The sequence below is a fragment of the Pelmatolapia mariae genome, linkage group LG5 (assembly GCF_036321145.2).
Source record: "Pelmatolapia mariae isolate MD_Pm_ZW linkage group LG5, Pm_UMD_F_2, whole genome shotgun sequence".
Classification (NCBI taxonomy): domain Eukaryota; kingdom Metazoa; phylum Chordata; class Actinopteri; order Cichliformes; family Cichlidae; genus Pelmatolapia; species Pelmatolapia mariae.
This window is the reverse complement of record NC_086231.1, coordinates 15494874-15513758: the sequence shown is the minus strand read 5'-3', so window position 1 is coordinate 15513758 and position 18885 is coordinate 15494874. Positions and strand designations below refer to the sequence as shown.

The 18885-nt window shown below is 39.5% G+C and overlaps 1 protein-coding gene across 1 annotated transcript in view; it reads left to right on the top strand.

The window, feature by feature from the left end:
- The window catches only part of LOC134627593 (receptor-type tyrosine-protein phosphatase gamma-like), a 113668-nt gene that overhangs the window by 9349 nt on the left and 85434 nt on the right, over positions 1 to 18885 (top strand). Inside the window, exon 2 of the mRNA XM_063473824.1 lies at positions 18139 to 18234. Coding sequence (XP_063329894.1) covers positions 18139 to 18234 — 96 coding nt within the window. The remainder of the gene's footprint in view (positions 1 to 18138; positions 18235 to 18885) is intronic.

Genomic DNA, 18885 nt, shown 5'->3' with positions numbered 1-18885 from the left:
ATCAAACATATTGAATGTGTTTCCTTACTTGTGGTTTATTAAGCAAACTGGTTTATTTAATAAAAAGATAATGTGGGTTTCAAAGCCCGCATTATCTGCATTCCTGGTAGCTGGGGTGTTTCTCTTCCCTGCCTTTTTTAGGGACGTTATTGTTGATTAACTACCAGCTGTCAATCTGTGGAATCTGCTCATTAAGTGATGACTTATTGACCTCGTTTCTGGGTCCAAGCTGCTTCTGAGTTGGAGGAGGCTTTTTAATGTTGGATTTTTTTTTTTAAAGTGTGCTGCAGTGCTTTGTCTCTTGTGTTTTGAGTAGACACGAGCCCTCCAAAACTACTCAGTTGTCATTCTCAGCCTCTACAGCTTTTTATTAGCACTCTTCATGTGCAGCATGTCTTTAAGCTAATTTTTTTAAAAACACAGGGTGTACACCACAGCCTGTGTTCTCTCAGTGTCCCATGCGCACACGTTTTCTTTTTAATCTTTAGGAAAGAATCACTCTCACCAAACTAAGATGACATTAAGCTTAGGATCAGAACTTTTATATAGAGAGTAATCCAAACCATGCAGCATCGTATTAATGACTAACCTTGTGTTGTAAATGGGGTCGTCTCAGTTTTCTTGTCTGAATTTTTCATTTTATTCTTCTTGCCATATGATGTTAATTGTCTCTGTCAATCAGGAAATCAATGTGTACTTTCGTTGAGACTGTATTAATCCTCATCCTGTGTTTTTTCTCAGGCTAATATAAATATGATAGCATAACTATACCTCTTTGTCTAGCCACCAGGTAGCAGATCATTATGTCAACTGGACCAAATTCGCTAACCCTTTAAATAACACTGTATTTAGTTCACAGTCTTCATTGCTCTGTTTAACAAGTGCCATATACATTTGCTGTTTTTTGTAAAAGAAATCCTTTAGTCACGACTTGGTATACCATTGTTTGATGTTAGTTAGCTAAAACTCAGAGGAGAATTGCCACACTGCAGAGCATCTCTGAATGCACAACACATCGAATCTTGACGTAGATGGGTACACCAGCAGAAGACCACACTGGGTGCTGTCTCGGTCAGCTAAGGGCAGGAAGCATGTGTTACAACAGTGAAGAATAGAGGAATGGGTCTGACAGGTCTCAGTTAGTGCTGCAACATTTAAATGTGTAGATTCAGAATTGAATCTAAACAGCATAAAAGCCTGAACTGTTATGGATTTGTATCAACGGTTCAAGCTTCTGGTGCATTGAGGGATATTTTTCTGGCACACTTTGGCCACTTTAGTACCAGCTGAGCATCATTTAAATAGCACAGCCCTACCTAAGTTGTATTGGTGACAATGTCCATCCTTTTATGCCCATCTTGTGATGGCTGCTTCTAGCACGCCATGTAACAAAGCCGGTATTGTCTCAGACTAGTTTCTTGAACATGACAATGAGTTCACTGTATTCTAATGGCCTCCACAGTCACCAGATCCGAATCCAATAGAGCACCTTTGGGATGTGGTGAAGCAGGAGATTTGCATCGTGAATGTGCAGCCGACAAATGTGCAGCAACTCTGTGATGCTATCACATGAATGTGGGCCAAAATCTCCGAGGAGTGTTTCCAAGCACATTGTTGAATCTGTGCCATGAAGAATTGAGGCAGTTCTGAAGGCAAAAGGGCGTGCAACCCATTTCTGGAAAGGTGTACCTAATAAAGTGTCTGACTGTAGATCTGAGTGCCAAGGCCAACTCTTGTCCACTCGATACAGCTTCATCGATTTCCAGTTGTGCCACGGCTCTTTTATGTCTCTGTAGTGCTTAATGTAAGTTTCAGAAATGGAGCATCATCGAGCACTCTGTTCTTAGCAACTGCATTTCCAATATTGTTGTCAGTTGCTTTGGGATTTCCTTTTGTTTTACAGGCGTATTGAAGACACATTTGCAGCTCATTTAAAATTGATGTGGCTGGAGACAATTTGTGACTGTTTTACTTCTATTTATTACTTCCACTGCTTTAATTGGAAGTGTGACTGCAGCGTTCCTTCTCCTCCCACAAAAATCGGAGGAAAATTAATAAGAAAAGAGAAGCATCATTAAGTATGAATTTAATTGTTTCTTATAAATATAGGCATTTTTTTCCCCCCCAACATTTTCTGTCTGGCAAAGACTGATCTGGTGTAAAAACACAGTGAAAAGGGAAGACAGCCTTGTGAATTTGAGCTCACTGGCTTCCATTGACATTGAGGGTGAGATTGCCCTGCCTGAAATTGCAGGAATTAATATTGAAGTGGAGAATTTCAATATGAGCTCAACGTTCTGGGAAGAGTGTTTATTTTATAAGATAATTACTGTAATTTGATATTAATGGTGATTAAACTGTTTATTTGTGTAACTTATGTTAATCAAGGCAATCAGTCATCACTTCATTACTTGGTGCGTGTATGGTTGACTTCCCTCACTCTTTCAGCCAAGATACTCGGAGCTGGTCACAGTAGCATTTTAATCATTTAGAATGACTCACGGCCACTTCACTCCAAATCATTTCATTTGTCCTAGCAACACCCGACGATGCACGCACATACACATATGCACACATACACACACACACACACACGCACTGGAATGGACCAGGCGGGTTTAAAAGAAAGGGGGGAAAATGCTGCCGGGGAAACTCGTGTACTTATTTCCTGTGCTTCATGACAATAGTGATTAATGTCCAGGCAATAACGCACTCTCACCGAAGGACATCTACTGCTGCACTGGAGGACTTGGCTATATCAATAAATGTCCTGTGTCCTTCCGTCGCCATGTCCTCTTTCCCCTTTAAAAAAAAAAAAAAAAGAAAAAATCTTGCCTCGACGTGATACCGTGTCGGCTTTACTTACAGCTGAACTGTCTGTCAGTGTTGCCCTGTGGAGAATGGAAACAATGGGGCTTTTTTTTGTGCTGCTTAGTGTTGTGTGTCAACAGACCATACGTATTTCCTTTGTGCACACTTGGTGTGTTTCTCTGCTCTTTTTTTATTTTTTAAATGTGGGTTACATTCAAGATTGTCTTTTTCCGAGGCGAGGAAAAAACAAATTCAAAAGTAGGCTATCTCCTCCACGAGGCTCATTTTCCCTGTCATGAATTATGGCGACAATCACTGAAGATATAGGATTAGGCGGTGCATGTTTTATCAAGCTCAGAGTGCTTGGCAGAATGCAAAATAAGCTTGTTGAATGAGAGTCAAGGTGTGTGTGTGATGAATTACATTTTAACCTTTACATAAATTATATTCTTGTTATCTTGAGCAACTATAGAAAGCCAGCGCTACATTTTTCTTTTTCTTTTTTTTTTTTTGTTAGTTCAAATTTAGGTCACGGCAGGACTTGTGTATGAAATTGTACGCATCATTCAGCCTTTGACCTTCAACGAGATGGAAAAGTGTTTTATTTGAATGGAGGAGCAAACGAACATTAACATAAGCTTGATATGGCGCCATGTTAGTCTGACTGTATTTATGCCTTCATTTTCATGATTGCTTTTATGGAGGACCACGACTACAAAAATCAAAGCCATAAGTAAATGACTTAATGAAAACGATACCATTAGAGGCAACATAAACTGTTACATATAATTGTGGGCATTCTTGATTTATTACATAAAATTTTGGTATTGTTTATTTTGCCCCGTTTTTACAATATCGACTCCTGAAAACCTATTTGTTTAAGGAGTTTGAGCTGGCTCGGCTCCCCTTGTGCTTTCATCTGACCCAAATCTTTTTGGGCAGACAATCGCCATTGTTGTAATGATGATTAAACTCCTTAAGTTAACACCTTAAGAGATGAGTCCCAAGGCTCTTTCCTTTGGGTTGAGAATGAGATCGATGTTCTTTTCAGCCAGAAACCAACAGGTAAAAGGTTCAGGGTAATTGGGTTTTTAACCGTCTTCTACTGTGGTGGTCCTAAGCCACTTTTAGGTACATAATATATCATTATTCATAGCCTCCATTTGGATGTTTCACTCATTCACAAAATGGATGTTGTAAATAAATACCATAAGCTGCTAGTGGGGAAAATTTGGTGTTGGTTAATTTCAGGGGATTCCTGGGGAGAAGATCTGCTGAGTTGGATGCTTTTTAAGTCGGACCAGGAGTTTCGAGACTACGCTATCGATCCTGTTGACACGCTTCCCTTTGGGGAATGCAAATGTTTCTGTACTTCAACACAAACACTCCTGGTAGTAGGACCCTAATTAACTAGGGATTTGAATACCATGGCCTTTACGTTTGACATTTCCATATTTCAGAAAGATATTGTTTTATGCTTCCTCAACAAAGACAAGTCTCGTATTCACCAGACAGTGAAATTTTATGACAACACAGTAAACAGCTGAATTTATCGAACATTTTCAAAACAAACCAAAAAAGGAGAAAAAAAAGTCCTTCTGTTTGATCCCTGGATAGTTTGAGCTGCGCTGTCGCACAAATTCTTGTGTGTCCGCTTATCTGTCAAACACCGGTATAAACTGAAAGTGTGATAGCTGCTCCGTGTTATTGTCACAGCTAATCTAAACCTAACAACACATGTGTTTACTGAAGCAGAGCAGATCCATCCCAAGGTAACCACTAATCACTCAGGGATTGCAGAGATCATCTGTCCCCACGCTTAACAGCCAGCGTCAAGCAGGTGGGAGCTAGCAACCACTCTGCTGCTTCAGCCTCTCAGATCTCAAGACAATCATCTGTGTTGCTGTAATGTTTAGAATTAAATGCTTTGAATAGGCCTTATGGTACCAGTAACATTACCGAGTGTCTTCTTGTTAAAGTGGAAGTTGCCGCTTGGAGATAAAAGGTTAATCATGTATTTAAGCATGTGAATATTCTCTGAATAGACTGACTAAAGTACTTTTTCCAATAAAGATGATGGCACTTAGGGGGTATTCAGCTTGCTACTTGCAAGGCTCACCATTTTGCTCAACTCCACCACCATATTTGAAGGGTAGCAGTGTAGTGGTGGTGGAGCAGCAATTAGTTGCTTCATAAATTTGTCAATAGATGGAAATTATTATGACAATATTTAGAGAGATGATGGCAAACACTGCCCAGTTTCCAGCTTTATAAATATACTGGGGTGGTTGTCATTCGTACTGCAGGGATACTGATGAGTGAAATATATCTTGACATCTTTAGATTATGTTAACTTGGAATTTGGCACATGCAGCCACTTTCTGGACCATATCATTCGGTCATAAGAACTGCAACTAAATGCCTGTGCAAGCTGGCTCGGATGCTGTTTGATTAGAATCATTACCTTGAGTCACAGCCAAGTACCTCTCAATTGAATGCTGTTTGTTTTTGCCTGCTCTTTTGTGCTCTCGATCTCTTGTTTATCAGCCTTAAATAGCTTTTTCTACATGTAGATTACATCCGTGCCACGTTGGTTTTAGTGAGTCTGCTGTAAAAAGTCTATGGCTGTCTTTTGATAGCCTAACATTGAATGAACAGAAAAGTGCCAATGATTAGGCACCAAAATCACCAAGCTGGCGTATATGAAAACAAGGCCAAAAAAAAGAGTGAATGTCGAGGAGCTGTGTTATGAGCAGATGTCCTCATTTGTCATGATTGATATGTTGGCATAGATGACTGGTGCTTTAACAGTCTTGTAATCCCTTTTGGCTAATTAGCGGCCATCCTATTGCAGCATGCCACTCGGATTCCTGTGTAATACCTCCCAAGTTAATCAGCATTTATATATTGTTTGGACTAGTTATGCTTTATTTTTATCCGTGATCTTAAATCTTAAATTTAAACTGCTTTGGATGCTGAGCCAGTAAGTGGCCACTTTAGAATTCATTAGCTTTATTGCCATTCCCAATAAAACTACAGGTAGTTCTAAGGGTATCTTTTTATTTTGATTTTTCTGAAATTATCTTAGAAATTTAAAAAATTAATTTCAAAGCCAAAATCAATCAGTTTGTAATTACTGGAAACAAGCACTGCAGTATTTCAGTTAAATGGTAACAATGGGAACAGAGAACTGAGGACGTCTCAATGTGAGGAAATTATTGAATTTTCTAAAGCATGTTATTTCTTGGAAATTAGCGCATTAAAAAGTAACATTAGATGAATGTCACGAACGTGACCAAAGCATGCATCACGAACTCTACGGGACAAGTCAGACCCTATCATGCAGGAATTTTAAGTAAGAAAACTTGTAATTGGAAATGATGTTGAATGACTGCATGGACTCGTCAGTAAATGGGCTAATGCACACTTCCTGCTGTAGCAAACCAAAGTTTTTCATTAGGGTTATTTTACTATATAAAGAATACATTGTAGCGCAGCAGCAGACTGATACACTGTGAATCTTTGAGGAAGTGCACGATGGTTGTTGTACACTGCATGCAGGGTGGGGTAAAAACCTAATGAACTGCAAATAGTTGACACTGCATACTAGCGAGGCTACTGGAGAGACTGTTGGGGATGTATCAAGTGCATTGCACTTCATGGTTTTATTTATCGTTTCTAAATTCAGCCTTCAAGTATTGATTAGAGCCCAACATCAAAAAAGCATTTAAAGGGGAAAGGAGGAGGTCTGACTGCTTGTATGGCCCCAGGCAGGCATACAAAGTCTGTTTGGAAGTGATGCAAGGCCCTATGCAGTTGCTATTATTTATGGTTAACATTGAGTCATTTGGCTAGCAACTCGAAGGTTGGGTATTTTTCATCGGTGCTAGGCACATTTCTACAGGTATTTGATTTGGTTCCAAACTATTTAATGAATTTGTACCTCTATTCAGGCAATATTTTTCAACTTGACAATTGTTTTGTAGAGGCTTGTCTTTAAATCATCCTTGTGAAGCTATGCCAACATACATTTCATGCTAGGTTGTCCTACAGTCACTGCGATCAAATATCTGGCCTGGTGGTATCGGTGTCATGCTCCTAGATGGACCCATTTATATTACCAGTAATCAAGCATCACCATTCAGGAACACCAGTAATGTGCGAGGAGTGTAATGCATCCACCAGAGGCAGCTGAATTTATTTCAGAATCAATAACTAGACAATTCATGCAGGGCTGCACACTGTGTCCTGAGGAATGACCTCATAAGCTCTTGGCACTTAAGTGATCCAATTGCCACATATTGAAAATTGAAAACTCACTTTACACAGTAAATTTTCTTGACACTGTCAGAGCTGTTATGTCCAGTCCTGCCACTGTGTGTGGAGGCACATTTGAGGATGCTTTATTGTAGTCCGTGAAAGGAACAAGCTATAGCTGGTCTAGTAAAGGTCGCAGGCCTGAATTTGTTTTAATCTTGTTAATGGTTTTCATCAGAAGCCCTGATGCACTCAATCAGTGAACACTCTGGCTTCTTAATGCACTTAATTCACTGTACTAGCGTTGCCCTATAGATTTGCCTTGTAGATTCAGCCTGGTCGTAAGTGGCAATGTTAAACACTGAATCCCCCACAGGAAGCCGTCCAATTTTAATTCACACGAGCCGGCTTTGGTCAGACAATAGAACAGTTCTATTCTTTACCGGCATCTAATGAGTAGAGAATAAATGTCAGGATGTGTACTTTGTTCTTTTTCCCCCCCTTTTTTTTTTCCATTTTCAAGGAAGTCTAAATACACTGGAGACTTTTATCTAGACCTTTTCGCCCACATGCGTTATCAAAGTCTGACATTTGATGTACTGCGTTTCTCACTTATTTCTTGTGGTAAAAGGTTTAACACATGACACACTGCACTGCTCAGGCCTCATCACCTCTAACTTATATAATATTAAAACGCAAGTGACACAGATGTTCACAGTATATCTTTCTAATTGGCGAAAAACTGCTGGGAATGCATGCGCATAAACTGCGAGTGGGGAGGCTGGGTGACACGTTTGGATTTGATTATAATGAGATGGCCTTACCCAGTTTTCGCCCGAGAAGTTTACAGAAAAGACTGCAGAGCAAGTGTGGCATAATGAGAAAGTTGAGTAGGCCTCCTTTGCCCTTCCTCCTATTCAGCTTGCTTTGTTGTACAGGTTTCCTAATGAAACACAAACAAAAAATGTTTTCTGTTTGGGAGGTGGTCCATAATGCACACAATGCTCACGATCGTGTGTGTTTTGATAGCATTTGTATACTCGTGTGAGCTGCGAGTTTTTGTCTCTTCGCCATTTCTGCCCGTCTCTACAACTCGGTGTGGAGCCGTGTTTTGGGCTTTCAGCACTCTGTATGGCATTGACAAAACAGCCATGTACTCAATGTGTGGCAGCACTTCCTGTCAATTAACATGATGAACACGAAGCTAGATGGATCTGGACATGTTAACAGATATGCTAATATGCATTAAAAAAAAAAAAGAGGTGTCAAGGGAAATTTTGAAAATTTTAGTCGCGGAACAATTTTAGCACCAGACTAATGGGCTTAATTTTACTGTAATACAACTACATTTCTCTTGCCCAAGGATGTCGGTGTCCTTGTTGCTGAAGCTGCTCATTTGCTTTTAGCTGTGTAGCTCTAAATATCTGCATTGGGATTATATTTGTTGTTTTATTATTTCTGAGTTTGATGTTTTAGCCCTAAGGCCTGGCTCCCTGTGCGCCGTATCTTTGGCTGATCTTGGCAGTTCTCGTGTTCCCGAGGTCTTGGTGTGACCGCTTCCCGAGGAATGAGAAACACATGATCTCACAAGATCAAACTCCACTTATTTTTCTATGCTTCTCTGCTTCACAGTCAGATTGCCGACCTTGTTTTTACCACTGTGGCTTGATGTGGAACTATGCACCATGCGCTGCAGATAGACTGAGGTACTTGGCATATCAAATAAAAAAGGGCCATTTGAAATGTACGTGTGTTTGGCGAAAAGATATCCGTTAAACAGAAAGTGAAGCAGATGTCCTTCCATTTGACAGCAGCTGTCTCTTTCAGAATACACACTTCCCTTTTATATAGATAGAGATTTTGCATGCGTGAGTCTAGCCTTTAGACACTCATGATGCCTGTAAAAACGCAGCTCACTTCTCGTGAGTCTGAATTCAGGCAGAATAATGTAAAAGTTGTTTAGACTGTAGTTTGTCTAATTAGTACATTTAATTATATGCATTCTCTCTCCCTCTAATTAGGGGGATGGCTGAGAAAATGGGGGCGGGTGAAGTGAAGCTTCCCTCTCCCACAACAACTACTGTCAAAATGTCTGTATGTCGCCGTGTGAATCTAAAGCAGGACAAATGTGGAGGAGAATATGAAAAATGGATCAGTGCTGACGCACTCGTTGGACAGTATCCACTTCATTCAGACACATCGGCACATTCATTAGGGGCTATGACGGTGATGCAAAATACCTTGCTCGAAGTGCGCACTTTTCTGGGATGTTATTGTTGCCAAAAGGTGTTTTTCTTATCTCTCTCTCTTTTTTTTTCTTTTCTTTCTTTTTTTCTTTTTTTAAAAAGCTCCTGGTGAAATGGTGAAGCAGACACACACTATGTTAATGAAATGGTGCAAGTGAGCCAAGTTGTTTTTCCTTTGATAATTAAGTTGAAATAAACAGACATATTAGGGTAGGGTAACATCGGGGATGCTACAGGGATTGGAACAAGCCTTTCTCAGTTTTTAAAGCAACAATTCTCCCCATAATAAAATGCATATCTTTCCCCCCTAGCCTGTAATGCTAGTTATCCATTTAGATTGTGACAATGCAAGTTCCCCAGCTTCGGAGAGATCAGCTGCAGAGATTATTTCTCTTGAATATAAAGGAACTAAATGCCTCGTGATGCTCGGAGCAGTAAAAACTCAGCAGCAATCGCTTTCCAGAAATAATGACCTGGTTACTCAAACAATCTACCGAGCTAGTGCTGTTTTCTTCCCATCACCTGATAACCTGCTCCCAAACTGTTCAATGTAAAATGATTTAGCAGGATAAATGGCACCGTAGGCTACAGGGAAAATTAAGTAAATTAAATTTTTGTTATGAACTGTCCCTTTAAGGTTAAATTGTTGGTAAGGGAGTGCATAAATCGCTGCAGCCCTTGAAGACTGTTGATAATTTGTTTCTCTTATGTTCAAGAAATCCCATGGAGAGGCCAGTGCCAGTGTTAAATTGATCCTAATAACAAATATAGTCTCAGCTTTCAAAGCATGATGTTGCATATTGCAGCATAGTTTTGTCAAAACTAATTAAAAATACATCAATAAGCCACACTGTTGTTGTTTCGTGACTTATTCTCATTATTACCACGAACATGGGCAGTTTATTTTACGTCAGACCCACATACACTGTCCTGCTGAAGTAAATATTAGCGAACAAAATCTGTGACTGAAAATAGCTCTGGACAAATATGCTGTTTCCTCCTGTTAATGACTCAAGTTTGCTGAAAAACTTGAGGTGTTTTGTGTAATTATTTAGTTGTTTTAATGAAACTGGTTTAATTAAACCAGTTTGTTCTCAGCAGGTAAAGCCTGAAATGCTAACATACAGAGTCGGTGCTTTAGAGGGTTCGGTGTTTTTATGGGATTTGCCTTTAATGGCTAAAATATAGAATATTGACAGGTTTATATTTGAAAGCCAAACGCTGCCACTGAGGTTCGAAACAAATGATAGACTACCCGAAGGCTCTCCATGTACAAGTACAATTGATCTTTATTTTTACATTAGATGAAACCAAAACACATGATGAAAAACGGGCCTGGTCGTCTATTTCTGGAAATCCATTTTTAGATTATGAAGCATTATCCTCCTTTTTTTGAGCACTGAATGAAACTGCATGACTTGGGTTTGTGTGGATTTTGTTTTTAAATATCATCTGGCAGGGTTTTCTGTTATGGATAGCTAAGAGTCTCAAAATTAATTTCATTATTAAATAATGAATTAAATATGCTGTTAATTAATTAAAATTGGTTAATGAACGATTGACCTATTAAAAATCGATATTTTATTTTTAATAAATAAAAAAAATTAAAGCAATACTAATAATAATTACATAAATTAAGAATTTCCAATATTTGAAAAAAAATATGTTATGCCCGCTGTGCTGCATTGCATCATGAATGTATTTCATGGGTCACCTATCAGAGTTAGGGGACTTTGCCAGGGAATCAAGTGGACACTATGACTTTAGTTAATTTAAGTTTCTCAATATCAAGTACAGAGTTTGTACTTGCATACTTTCTAGTTTCTACTTAATAAGTACTGTCAGGGGTCCAGATTTGAGGACAGCTCACAGTAACACAGCAGCATACTTTTATAACATCAGCTTGGCTTCACTGCATAGTTTACTGCCTCTTTTACTATTGACTAATTTTTACAGTGAAAATGGCACATAAGAGATCTAATTACCTGTGTTGTTTTAAAATGTATATACGTTGTTATAAAGCTTTTGGCAAGATGCTCAACTATAAATGGTTGGGTAATATGAAATTATTGTGAAAGGTCAAACACTGGACTGGAGTACACTGGTATGTTAAATTCAGTGTTTCTGATTAATCAACAGCAGATTCATTAAAAACATTACACGTTTACATAACTCTCAATGCTCATCGAAGAAAAAAAACAAAGATCAATTTATTTATTTTAACTCTAGTAGAAAAACTTTTAACAGACAGCTGGTGTTTAGAATACAGTTGAATAAATAATAAAAAGAGATAATATAATTATTTATGGAGCAGGCTTATCTTCAGAATATCCACATGCAGCGTTAACATCCTGGTCCAGATGTTTGTGCTCCTGGTGAAAAATACTCTTTCCTCTTTGTATTTAAAATATGTTTACTGTCACTTTTTAATTGAAAATAAATTGTTATAAACAAATATAACACATCTGAACTTCACGAAATAATGTACTGAGAGCACTCTGGTGAGACATTATGATTAACTCGGCCAAATTTAATTATTGTGGAATAAATAAAACACTGCAATAATCCATACATCACCTGTTAGATGTCATCTGAAAGCCTAGATTATACTCTGTTGTGGCTGGAGACCTGAAGGCCGAGTAGTCATTCCGGTTATAGTCTGACATCTGCAGCAACAGTGCCGCCTGAGGATCACGCATAATTGCTGCACAGTAAAGTCAATTATCCGCAGATTAGTCTGCGCGATCACATAAAACAGGCTGGCACACGGACCCTTGCGCTAACTGTCTAATGATGAAATTTATGACACCAGCACCTGAATGGCCCCTAGTGGACCCACGGACGCGGAAAGTATAATTGAAGTGAATTATATCCCGTGTTCACCCTCCACTGAGAGCTGAGTGTTCATTTGGGTTGTGAAAACAGTGTGCTAGGAGGAGGCTTTTCTTGGTGGGTATCATGAAGTCTGACCACCTGGTCCGCTGAGAGTTGGTAAGGCGAGCTGGCTGTTAGGCTGATGAGACCTGATATCTTTGAAAACGCAACACTTTTGAATAAAGGCTTAGATATTTGAAGATTAAGCCACTAGATTCTGACCTTAAAAAAAGATCTTAAAAACAGCTGCAGTAACAGTTGAAATTATTTCATGTTGTACTGCAGCACAGGAACCATAAAATAATTTATTAAATACTGAAACAATTCAACATGTTTTTAATGCACTGATATTTTAATTAATATGAGAAAATTAATGATTTTTTTTTTTTAATGATTATGTATTATGTATTATTTTATTTTGGCACTTTTGGTTCTCCATACAATCTGTAATTGCCTTGATAACAGGCAAAGGACAAAAACTATCTGTGCAGAGAATTTGTCAGTTTATTAATTGACTGCATTAAGCAATTTACAGTAATAAACTGAGATAGTTTCGCTGTGCATTTCAGTCATAGATGATAGAATTTACCTCATTAAACACACCAGCGCTCTGTCACGGTTTATCCAAATTACACAGACATTGCAACTCAGGATGCATTTGATAGCTTAATCCATCCTCAAATAATCCTCTTGGTGACATAGATGTGCTAGCCCGACTATCCTTCACATACCTGATACTAATGCTGGTGATGAGATTGAAATTTTATCTCTGTCCCCAATGACTAATGCAAGTTAAATGCTCCTGTGGTTGTTGTTAGGCTCCTGTTTTTCAAGAGCTCTCAGGGGTTCTTGGCTTGTTGTTGAGTGTGATATTATGGAACAAATAGTAGGGCTTAATGGTGGTGTAGATGATTTAACTGCCCTCGGGGCGATGAAAAAGGGGGGAAAAATTGTTTCTGTAGGCTACACAGTGTACTGTTGTTATGTAGTTGTTTGGAAGCCTTTATTTTGTGAGATTCCAAATGGTGGGGGGTGGGGGATGCAGGCCAAAAATATATGGTATAAAATAGCTTATTTGACTACCTGTATTCCACATGTGCTTTCCGCATTTAAGTATGTTGTTTAATTGCAGCACGGTTCTCCTCAGTCTCCTTCAGGCCCAGCACCGACTGTGTTGTCTGCTCTGCTCTATCAGAGATGCTGTGGCTTTAATCCTTTGCCCACAGGGGACGGCTGACATGGATGTGTGTAAACTGTTGACATGGTGCTGTCTCCTATGCTCTCTGATCAAAGACGGTGCAGCCCTCCTGTTTCACAACCTGCCTTCAAATATGCTCCAAGTCTCACAGACTCCCTGCCTCTCTGTTTCACACTTGTTATTAACCCGTGACTCCCCGTGGTAAATCGGTACATCTGACAAAGACAAAGAAGCTGTTTATGCCTTTCCTTATGTAGCCTCTGTGACCTCCCTCCAAGCAATGAATTTGATTTGGAAAATGGTGTGTATGTAGCTCACGCCTTAGTGGAAACCAATTTTGGAGACAGTAATGCACTGGCTTTAAGTGCAAGAAAAGATTTGGCTTGAAGTTGTGCTTAGTTTAATTAATCCTCGGTAATGATGCAACTATTAGTAAGAGCTCTGCTTGTCTTAAGTGGCTGGAGGGGTGTGTGTGTGTGTGTGTTCATTCGATGAGCGGCGATGCTGATCAAGCCAACTACAACTCACTGTCTAAATGTGGTTCGGCTTCAGGACTCCGGGGAGTTCTGCTATTGTTTCAAAGTTTCCTTTAACCTCATGAGAACACTAACAAGTGTGATATTAAATAGCTATTGTTACGACATCCTGATGCAGTGTTGCGTCTTTTAATACAGTAAGAGCCGGGAAATCCTGTCACATTTGTGTTGCAAATTGAGACATTAAAGCTTTATTTTTGTTTTGATTTTTGTGAGAAAATTCATTAAAACAAATACGATCTGTTTCTCAGTCTTTTAGTAAATAATGCTAGGCAGCTAATGCACAGAGTTTTTAAAGTGTCCATATTATGCTTTTCGAGGTTCTTTTAATATAATTTTTTAATGCAAAAAAATCTGCAAAATTACAACACCCAAACTCCATGGCAAAGTGAGGTATTATTTCCTTTAAAAAAAGTGCTGCTGCACTGCCTGAAATGACTTTTTTTTTTTTTTTTGTAATTTAGGTTTTGTTTTTGAGACCTATCTACGTCACTATGTTACACATTTGCATAATGCCCACCTTGCGGCTAGTTTGGCTCAACCTCAAAGGATTAGCAGCTGCCTTATAGGCTGCCCCTTTATTTACTTGCCAGAGCCGCTTCTGCTAACTCTAAAACGTCTCTGCCACGAACGGAGCACGCCAAATGTTCTTTGTTGGCTTCAGTAGCAAATGCAATTGAGTCTTAGTGCACTCTCAGCATCTGAGGAACTGAAGACAGTGGATTATTTTTTATTTTTGATGGTAATGTCCCCTCAACAAAAGAAAAATTCTAACTGTTGGCATGTTGCGTGGCTCATGGCTTATGTTACAATTGGCTTTGATCGCATACCATGCCCACGGGCCAGAGCTTTGTCTGAAGTGTAAATGGTAGTGGACAGTCAGAAATTGTGTCATTTCAGACTGATTATTTTTTAAACCAATAAACAAATACTGGGTGTGGGTTGCTATGTTTTCTTGTCTTTGACTTCTTGCTTTATTATAACCAGCTTTTCGTTTTTGCATTCACTGGTGTGGCACACATGGACCAACTAAAAGAGCACAGTTGCCAACAAGGCCAGTTGTGTAATCCAGATCTGTGCTGAAATATCTGGGTTCTTCCTTTGCACTAGCTCTTATACGGCTGAGCGATTCATGGAATTTTCACTTCATTTACGATTATTGTAATAACAAGATAATTTCTTGTGTTGGAAAGCAAGTGCTTTTCTTTACAGTGGTGCACTTCTGCCCCTCCCTGAAAGCCCAACCTGTTTTGTTCAGCTCCAGCCAAGTTGACTTTTTGGGGGGAGAGTCACTTGGTCAACAAGATCCATATAGAAGAGTTAAAAATCATAGGATTTCTGCAGTTGAACCTGTGAAAGGATTATTAATGATAACCTCCAGCCGCCCTTGTCTCCAAATCGGTCAGGGTCTCTCAACCAGCCGCTTTCAGTGGCACGTGACATTTGGCTGTCGGCTTTTGCTCTTCATCTTCCTTCCTGTAGCTGCTCTACAGGCCCCCTGAGGCAAGTGAGTCTGTTGCCTCTGGGCCTCTCTTCACTCCTGCATGCAGCCGCAGAGATCCTGTGGTGTAGGCTTGCCGGCGGGGACCGGGAGTCGCTCTTGGGAGATGGACTTTATGGTCAAAAAAACACCCTTTAGTCAGGGTTCAGGGGTGGGGCTAGAGTGGCACTGTCCCCAGCCTCCCCCACCACCAGGTTTTTCATGAGAGACAGACCTTAGAGAGGCTGAAACTAAAATTGTTGAAGAGGTGCTTCAGCAAAGCACTGTTTGAGGGGAAAAGTGTCTGCTTAAAAAACAAAACAAAACAAAAAAACCTCACACAAATGCTGTCTGATGGTCTATTATAGTATCTGTGAACACAGTCAGACCTTGCACTCAGGTACAGCTTAGGCCCCTGAAGGTTCCTGTCCCTATTACATTATGATGTCATCATGTTACCTAGCAGCAGCCTATGAATAGGCTAAAATTACCCATTTGTAGCATTTATAATGTCATCCAAAAGAAAAACCTTTATCCAAACATTGTCATTTTATCACTACCTAACAACCAAATAAAATCCCAGACCAAACGAGACTGGGGATGTACAATTGAGCAAATTATGCCCACTTTAAGTTGTGATCTAAGTGCTAAATGTTTGTTTTTGTTTTGTTTTTGACTCTTTAGTAAGTGTTGTGTGAGAATGAAGTGATGATTAAACCCACATGAATAGATTTTTTTGCATTTGAAAAGTGATATTAACGGCTGTTGTGTCAAATTGAATGTAAAGTGGTGAGAACACAATATTCAACATACCAACCAGTTGTACAAAAACTAATACAACATGGATAATCTCAATGGATTCAGAAAGTATGTTGAAAGAAGTAACAGTGGCTTCTTCCATTTTCAGTTGAGCAGATTGTCGTCTCTGGTTTTGTTTTTAGTTCGCCCTGCTGTTCCTACACAGAAACGATCTGCTCACCCACTTTCTTGCATCTTTGAAGCAACAGTGAACCAGAATTACCACGTCTCCACCTTTTGAAACCTACAGCGGGTTTTGAATCCTTAAAGCAACACAAAACATTCTTATTTTTAGGTGTGCTCATCCCACAATAGCTTCAACTAGACAATTTTTTTCCCTCCACCCTAGCCCTCCGGCTGCATCTGTTTTGGAGCATTTTTTCCCCAATGAGTTTGGTTGTTGTAGTTTGGGGTTTCATGCTTTAGGGAGTAGGTATGCTTAAGAACAATTTGTCCCCCTAACGTTGTTGTACCATTGTGTTTTGAGTGTTTTTGATTTCTTGCTGGTAATTTTCCACAAGTGAAAGACATTTGTGACCTGAAAGACATGGGACCAATTGTCTGCACTCCTAGCAATGCGGCCGTCTGAATGTTACTGGAGCTTAGCTCAAAAGCTGTTGTGATACTGTTAGATCCATGCATATGTTGTTAGCATAATGACAGTCCAGCCTAATTAGACTGCTTCTTTTCTAGACCAACTGCTACTGTAAAGGGTGTGATTAATGTTAACTGCAAGAGTGTAGGAGGCACCAGAGTGGGTTGCAGGATAAACTTGGTGATGGTGATCATTACCAAACTCAAATGATTAGAGTAGCTGCAATTTAAAACACACATTCAAGGCAGTCTGACCTGATGTTTCTATCAACAATGATTGAACAAAGGATTTTAGATATCTCAGGCAAAAACATAAACAAAGTAAAACAGTATTTTCAGTGCTTTCACAAAATTGGATTCTGTTTGTAGTTCACTGTGTGTGTGTGTGTGTGTGTGTGTGTGTGTGTATATGCCTGTGTGTCTGTGTGTGTCTGCCTCTTCAGCGAGGTTCTTATCGCATGTACAGAGTCCCCACTGCATTACTATGTACTTCATCTGGCCATGGTAGTCCTTGTTCTGCTCTGGAGCCTCTGTGAGCTTGGATTAATCCAGTTCTGGTTAGTGACCCTCCAGCTCACAGCAGAGGAGAAACAGGACTATCTTCTCCAGGTGTGGTCTAAAACAGTGGAGTTGGAGTCCGTCTGCATGCAACACTTCTTTGGCGAGGTAGCTGAATTATGTCAAGGACTGCCACAGCAATGATTGGTCAGCCTGCTGACAGGGGACCACAAGACTAGAAAAGCCAGGGATGGACAGTGTGAAAATTTAGTGCACAAATAAGAGCACATTATTCCAGTTCTGTCAAAAAAAAAATGGAGAAATGCTAAAATGACAGGCCACTTATATTTTGGTGGCATGTAATATTCTTGGGTGGCCAAGTAAAGCATGCATGGGGGGAATACTGGCTTTGCTCTGTGCCGGTTTATTAATTGTGTTCTTTGTGATCTGTGTGTCCCTCCAACAATTTATGTGAGGAAAAAGAAAACGATGTGGTTATTATCATTTTAATAATATTGCTGCACACACACAAAAATGCGTCTACCAGCAAGATACGCAGATATGAATATATCTTTGATTGGCTAACATCGACTGACAAGCCTTCTGATTAATATCCATCAAATCTTATTCAAATAGAAAACCAGGAGATTTTATTGCAATTATCTGTGTTCAGCTGATTATGCGTGAAATCCTTTCAGTAGTTTGTGAACTAGTAAAAATCCAGACTGAATTGCTGCAGGGACAGGAGGTTTGTCATAGTAAGTTGTCATAGTATGTGTTTACATTGCAAAAGAAATGTTTCTTTTCCCTGTTGAGTTTTCTGACCTGTATCTCTCCCTCCCACAGTTGCGTCGGGTCACCACACTGGAGGCAACCATTATGGAGGCACAGGCGTAATGAGGGAGAGGAGGACAGCTGATGACCCCTACTGGTCCTATTCAGGTGAACTCTCATTTATGCTCTGGCTGGAGCCTAAGTAGGAGGGGAAATTGCTTACCTTTTCTGCCTTACCCACCATTTTCCATTTTATTTCCTGCTGTTCCTCCTCGCTATAGCAAAATGGGTTTAATAAAGCATTTATGATTCATATAATGGCATACCTGTGATGTATGCTTTTAATAAGAGCAATTAAACAAATGCACTCTGGAGTGAACAGCAGTGACATACTGTGGAGCGAGTATGTTCAGATTCATAACGGGAAATAATGAGTTAACTATCTCATTTGTAAAAGTATAGATTAGGACTGATGGATGCTGTCAGCAGTACTATGAAAATTGAATTGTTTAATTCCTAACCGCGTTATTGGTGCTTTGCTTTTAATCTAAATAAATGTTTTTGAGAAGACTTGCTTACTCTATATTGCAATCTCTTAGCTGTTTACCTTAACACATTTGGAAGATGGATGAATACAGCAGCCCTCAGTGAACTGTCTGATGTATACTTTAATGAATGATTCATTCTGTGCACTCTTATGCTTGTAAATAATCTCACAGTTGGGTATAAATTTGCATATCACATCTTTTTGGGTGGTAGTCTTGGAGGAAAGTTTTTAGAGTTATAAACCTGTAAATAAGGAAAGAAGCTGAGCTCAAA